This window comes from Sceloporus occidentalis, unplaced genomic scaffold, assembly GCF_023333645.1.
Source record: "Sceloporus occidentalis isolate IW3139 unplaced genomic scaffold, rSceOcc1.0.p SCAF_2, whole genome shotgun sequence".
Classification (NCBI taxonomy): domain Eukaryota; kingdom Metazoa; phylum Chordata; class Lepidosauria; order Squamata; family Phrynosomatidae; genus Sceloporus; species Sceloporus occidentalis.
Window position 1 is genome coordinate 49,474,749 of NW_028316982.1, and position 6,886 is coordinate 49,481,634.

General features: G+C 45.0%; 1 protein-coding gene across 3 annotated transcripts in view; it reads right to left on the reverse strand.

The window, feature by feature from the left end:
• The window catches only part of PASK (PAS domain containing serine/threonine kinase), a 38,914-nt gene extending 36,204 nt beyond the window's left edge, over positions 1-2,710 (reverse strand). For all 3 annotated transcript variants that reach the window (XR_016280012.1, XM_089509302.1, XM_089509300.1), the window contains exons 1-2: positions 2,628-2,710; positions 264-476 (exon numbers count right to left, since the gene is read on the reverse strand). Coding sequence is in view for 2 of the 3 variants with exons in the window: in XM_089509302.1 (XP_089365428.1) it covers positions 264-429 (166 nt within the window). In the remaining variant the exon portion in view is untranslated. The remainder of the gene's footprint in view (positions 1-263; positions 477-2,627) is intronic.
• Positions 2,711-6,886: the final 4,176 nt, after the last annotated feature.

Genomic DNA, 6,886 nt, shown 5'->3' on the forward strand with positions numbered 1-6,886 from the left:
CCCATTCATTTATGGCAGTCTCCTCCAATCTACCCCTCAATATGTGTTTCACTACAGCCCCACAGGTGGTAAACTTGGAGTCTGGAACATCTGGAGGGGCCCAGATTGGGGGAATCTGCTTTTAATGCTTCTGTTGCCAAGCAGCTTCTTCCTAAAATATTTCCATCCAACAGCATGGCAACAAGCTCAAGTTGCTGAAAGGGACCTTTCTGTCTTCAATTAACAAACAGATGACATGCATCTCTTCCTGCCAAGAAGATCACCTGACAAAGATGTTTTCTTCTTGCAAAGCCTGGAAAGGCCGTTCTTCCTTTTCTTGTTGGTCGATGGAAAGGACTTGTTCAACTCTTCACAGACTGCTGGAAGACTCGGGGTTACTGAAGAACCCACCAGGACTTCTTTGGAAGAGGCACATTCCTTGGCTGCCATGGTCACATCTAAATCAGAGTGCTTCTTCCCCCTAGAAAATTCAGCATCTTTGTAATAAAAACAAAAACAGTCAGATCTCAAAGTTAGCAGGTTAACTACTTTTGGTTTAACAAGAATCTTGAGATACAGGAAAGGATGAAGCAGGACAAAGAGGTAGCAGAAGGGGTGTGACAAACAATAAAGAGAAATAAGGATCTCTCAGCAGAACAAAGAGAAAGGGGAGCAGAAGAACTGTTATTATTATTATTATTATTATTATTATTATTATTTATAACTCCTCTTTCCTTTTCAACAGGGATTCAAATCCCTGATGGAGGAAATACACCTCACACAATAAGTCATAGTATTAAACACAGAAAAGCCAATCTCATATTAAGATTAGAAAAACAATGTAAAGCACATCAGACGAGAGAATGTACAATTGGCCTTCTGTACAGACAGATTCTTTATCCACTGATTCACCCATCCATGGCTGAGTATCTTGGAGATGTCTCATCCATAGGGTCTCCATGAGTCAGGACTGCCTCAAAAGTGGTTAACAGCAACAAGCCTACAGTTTTTAATGCAACAGTGGCAAAGACAATAGTGGAGGCAACAGTGGTACAGGCAAGATAATTAAGGCCATTTAATGCATTCTATTACACCCAGTGTAGTCTTTCTTTTTGTAAACTGATATTCTCAGGGTGAGTTTGCTTCTTTCCTTCCTTCCTCTGTAATCCTTTCTTTTCTCTGAAATGTGTAGTTTAATCAAGCCAGAAATCTCCCTGGAAGCCAAAATGACAAAACTGAAGCAGTCATACTTTGGACACATCGTGAGAAGGCACGAATCCCTGGAAAAATGTTTGTTGTTACCCGCCTTGATCCAATACAGGGAGAGACGGGATACAAATAAGTATTATTAAAAGATGGAGGGAAGTAGAAAGGAAGGAAGGCCGCATGCTAGATGGATTAACACAATTAAGGAAGTCATGGGTATGAATGTACAGGAACTAAGCAGAGCAATTGAAGACAAGGGGTCTTGGAGATGTCTCATTCACAGGGTCGCCATGGGTAGAGATTGACTCGAGGGCAGTTAACAACAACAAAACAAGTTCCACATTATTTGTAGATACGAAGGGATCTTGTAACACCTTTGAGACTGACTGAAAGAGAGAAGTCGGTAGCACGAGCTTTAGCAGACTTGTGTCTACTTCCTCAGGTGGATGGGTGGAGCGGAAAGTCACATCAGGCACATCATGAGAAGGCACGACTTGCTGGAAAAAATCAATCACGCTAGGAATGGTGGAAAAGATTTTAAAATGGCTAAGCTTTAAAGCTGCAGTTCTTTCACACTCCTCTTGAGCAGTTACTGCTTAGGATTGTAATTGCACTCTACCATTTAGTTAAACAAAAGGGTCCTAAAACAGATCTAACTGGAAATCTCCCTGGAAGCCAAGATGATTAAACTGAGACTGTGGTACTTTGGACACATCATGAGAAGGCATGAATCATCATGCTGGGGAAGGTGAGAGAAGTAGAAAGAGAGGAAGACCGCAAGCTAGATGGATAGAGTCAAACAAGGAGGTTGAAAGTATGGGTTTGCAGCTGACCATAGAGTTGCCCTGGAAGACCTAGAGATTCCTAGAGAGAACATATTAATCCAATCCATGAATAATCAAAGTGCACTACTTTAGCTGCCACTGCTCCATCCTAGGGAAACCCTGCAGCTTTGTAGTTTGGTGAGGCGCTGTGTCTCTCTAAACTGAGGATGCTAAACATCCCAGAAACTACAAATCCCAGGATGCTACAGGATGAAGCCATAGCAGTTGACAAAAAAAATGGCATTCAAGTAACTGCATAATGTGAGAGAGCCCTTGGTAGTGGTCCCAAAGTGTGCCCTTTTCAAGAGATTTTGGACTTCATCTCCCAGAAGCCTCAGCCATGTCGGCCAATAGTCTGGGGATTCTGGGAGCTGAAGTCCAAAACACCCCTTAAAGGGCACAGTTTGGGGACCCCTGGAATAAACTAAACTGAACAGCAAGGGAAGGTGGTCCCTATTGGAGCAAAGGGGGGCTAAGGCTAAGGGAGACTGGGAGGGCTGCCCTCCTGGTTATATCCGCTGAAATAGAAAGCCACTGCCTCCAAAACCCTTCAAACACTTCCCAGAGTGAAGGACTTCCCACGAAAACCATGTAATACAACCAAGAGGGGAAACGCACTCTGCACATGCTCAGGGGCCCCCTTGGCTTGGGTTCTTCCTGGCGCTGGAACGGAGCTCCCCTTCCTAGCTGCCACCGCCGCCCTGCTTCCGAGTCCGACCCAACTGCCTGCCTCTTCAAGTCTCTGCGTTGCTGCCAACCGCGGAGGCGGAGCCCCGGCATCTCCGGCAGCCAATGACACGGCGAGACTCGGAACTGACAACCCGGCGGTCCAATCGCTTCCGAGGGGCGGGGCCTGCCCAACGTTCGAAGAAGGCGACAAAAAATCCCGCGCAAACGGTTGCCATGGACGCCCCTCAGAGGCCTTGGAAGAAAAGGAAAGGCTGGAGATAGGCCCCTTCCTGAAGACAAAGCAGCGTTTGCTTTAGAATCATAGGACTGTTCCAGACTGCCCAAATAAAGCTGCTTGGGGTCTCTTTGGAGGTATGCTATTTAAGTAATGCCTGGGTCCTAAGAGTCCGGAGGTCGCTGGCGCCAAAGCCACGCTCCACTCCTAAGCACTGGAGGGCAGCTTTGGTGCAGCTTCTGGATTCTTAGGATGCATGCTTCATTTAAATAGCATACCTCCAAAGAGACCCCAAGCAGCTTTATTTTGGCAGTCTGGAACAGGCCATAGAGTTTTTGGAAGAGACCCCAAGGGCCCTGATCCAGTCCAGCCCCCTTCTGCCATGCAGGAACTCTCCATCAGAGCATCCCCATTGACAGATGGCCATCCAGCCTCCGTTTGAAGACCTCCAAGGAGGGAGACCCCACTACACTCCCAGGAAGGAGTGGGTTCCACTGTCAGACAGCCCTTACTCTCAGGAAGTTCATCCTGATGTTGAGCTGGAATCTCTTTTCCTGCAGCTTGCATCCATTGCTCCGGGTCCTAGTCTCTGGAGCAGCAGAAAACAAGCTTGCTCCCTCCTCAACATGACATCCCTTCAAAATATTTAAATAGGGCTTTCATATTATTATTATTATTATTAACCTCTATTTATAAAGCGCTGTAAATTTACACAGCACTGTACATACAATCTTTTTAATTAGACGGTTCCCTGCCCTCAGGCTTACAATCTCACCTCTTAACCTTCTCCTCTTCAGGCTAAACATCCCCAGCTCCCTGAGTCGTTCCTCATAGGACATGGTTTCCAAACCCTTCACCGTTTTAGTCGCCCTCCTTTGGACACATGGCTCCAGTTTCTCCACACATCCTTTTTGAATTGTGATGCCCAGAACTGGACACAGTAGTCCAGGTGAAGCCTGGCCAAAGCAGAATAGAGTGGCACTATTACTTCTCTTGATCTAGACACTATACTTCTATTGATGCAGCTTACAATCGCATTGGCCTTGTTAGCTGCTGCATCGCACTGTTGGCTCATGTACTATCTCTCTACTTATTCTGTGCTGAAATTCCCTTATTCTGTCCTCTGCTCCATTATCCTCAGGTTGAGCAGCCTTTTCCTTTTCTGAGAAGACTGAGACAAAGAAGGTGTTGAGTAATTCTGCCTTTTCTCTGTCTTTTGTTAGCATTTTGCCATCTTCTCCACGCAGTGCCCCTACCGTTTCCTTCTTCTTACTTTTGCAGTAGACATATCCAAAAAAGCCCTTTTTATTGTTCTTAACAATATTTTATTTTTCACAAACAAAACGATTTTATCATTAAAAACAACACAGTACACATTGTTATATATTTCCACAGAAAGGTTTAGACATCAGAAAGACAAAACAGGTTCCCATTTGTTATATCACCACAGTGTTGTAATCTCTGCATTTTCCAGAATGTGTATACAAATAAAATACAGTTCTTCAGACTGGAGCTTTCTTATTATGATGTGTTGACAGCTACAAGCTTAGAGATCTTTAAAGGGTTATTAGGCAAATGCAGAGAGGCTTAGTCATAGCCAGGGAAGGCTAAGTGTATAAGACATACCAATGCAATTCATCCATCTTCAGTGGCAGTATGTGCCATTCTTACACCAATTGCTGTGAGTAGGATGGGGAACCAAGGAGGATGGAGAGCCGGTGGAGATGAATTGTTTGAGTGTTGGACTATGACTCTGGAGACCAGGGTTCAAATCCCTGCTTGGCCATGAAACCCACTAGGTGACCTTATTATTATCATGGTTATATTTATTTGTATCCTGCTTCCCCCCGCCCCCAAAAAAGTGAGACTCAATTTGACTTAGGAGTTTATCCCACAAGAGAAAATGTGGAGTTTAAACAGTGATCAACCCATTAAAATTGTGCAATTGTCATTAAAACATGATTAAAATGAGATTAACACAAGAGCCATCATCCCACGAATAACCAGGCACTAAACAGCAAAAAGTCATTCATGGGGAAATCCTGTGAATGATTTGCTGCTGTTTCTTGTCTGGTTATTCACAGGATATTAGCACTTTAATCACATTTAATCTTGACATCCTGTGAAAACCATTAGTGCAATTGTGAGATTATCATGGGTTATTCACAGGTTAATAGCACTTTGAACACAACGTCATGTGAAAACCATTAGCACAGTTGCCAGATTATCATGAGTTAATCACTGTTTGTACTTCCAATTGTCCCCCGTGTGATAAACTCCGTACAGTCCAAAAGCAAGTCACATGTTCTCAGCCTCAGGGGAAGGCAATGGCAAACCTCTGCTGAACAAACCTTGCCAAGAAAACCCATGACAGCTTTGCCTTATGGTTGCCAAAAGTCAGAAACGACTTGAAGGCACACAACACACACAGGATGAGGAACAGCAAACAGTTTTGATCTGACTCTTCTGCTTCTTTAAACACCTGCTTATCCATAATTGCATTGATACATTCGAAGAGATAGCTGTGTTAGTCTGTAGAAGCAGTATGTAGAGACATCTTGTAGCACCTTTGAGACTAACTGAAAGCAAGAAGTTGGCAACATGAGCTTTTGTAGACTTCAGTCTACTTCCTTAGATGCCTACGGCCCAAATGCATCTGAGGAAGTAGACTTTAGTCTACGAAAGTTCATGCTGCCAACTCTTTCTTTCAGTTAGTCTCAAAGGTGCTACAAGATCTCCCTACATACTGTATTAATATACTGTGTATGGAAAAGATCTACAAGAGAAACAACAGCACCCCAAACCATTCTAACCAGAACGGAAGGAAAACAGATGTGCCCATCCAAGCAGACCACCCACCAAAACCCAAATATCTGGAGCAGGAAACAAGGCCAGCATGAGATAATGATGGAAAAGAAGCAGGGTGGCTCTCCTCCCTCCATCTCCGCCGTTTGTTACTACTGTTATCCACCTCCTTCTCTTTGGTTGCATCTACACTGCAGAAACAATCCAGCTTGACACCACTTTAATGGCCATGGCTGTGGAATTCTGGGAATTATTGTGGCACCAGAGCTCTGTCTCCATCCCATAACAAAAGTGATGCTGTTGTTTCCCCTGGGAAGTCTCACCTGCCCTCAGAGGCTGTGTCTGCACTGTGGAAATAATCCACTTTGACACCACTTTAACTGCCCTGACTCAATGCTAGGGGATTCTGGGAACTGTAGTTTTGTGAGACATTTAGCCTTTTCTGTCAGAGAGCTCTGGTGCCCCAATACACTATAATTCCCAGGATCCCCTAGCACTGAGGTCCAAAACACATTGCAGAAATAATTCAGTTTGAGAGCACTTTAACTATCCTGGCACAATGCTAGGGAATTCTGGGAACTGTAGTTTTGTGAGACATTTAGGCTCCTCTCTCAGAGAGCTCTGGTGCCACAATAAACTACAATTCCCAGAATTCCATAACATTGAGCCAGGTCAGTTAAAGCGGTCTCAAACTAGAATATTTCTGCAGGGACCTCAGTACTAAGGGATCCTGGGAATTATAGTGTATTGGGGCACCAGAGCTCTCTGACAGAGAAGGCTAAACGTCGCACAAAGCTACAGGCTGCCTCTGCACTGCAGAAATAATCCGAGTTGACCCCACTTTTAACTGCCATGGCTGCATGCTGTGGAATTCTGGGAAATGGTAGTTTGAGGCACCAGAGAGGAGGCAGTACAGTCCCTAGAATCTCATCCCATGCAGCTGTGGCAGTTAAAATGAGGCCAAATACAGGATTACTGTATTTCCTGCAGTGCCTCTATACAGCCCACAGTCAACTGGCTGAGGGCCAAGGGGAGAGGAGAAAAACTACATTTCCCAGGGGGCTGCGGGAAACTGAGCAGGCGCAATCGCTCCCGGGGGACCCTCTGCGGCGAAGCTGAGCCGGTGATTGGCTGGAGGCTTTCCGGGCCTGGCTTCCTATTGGCTGTC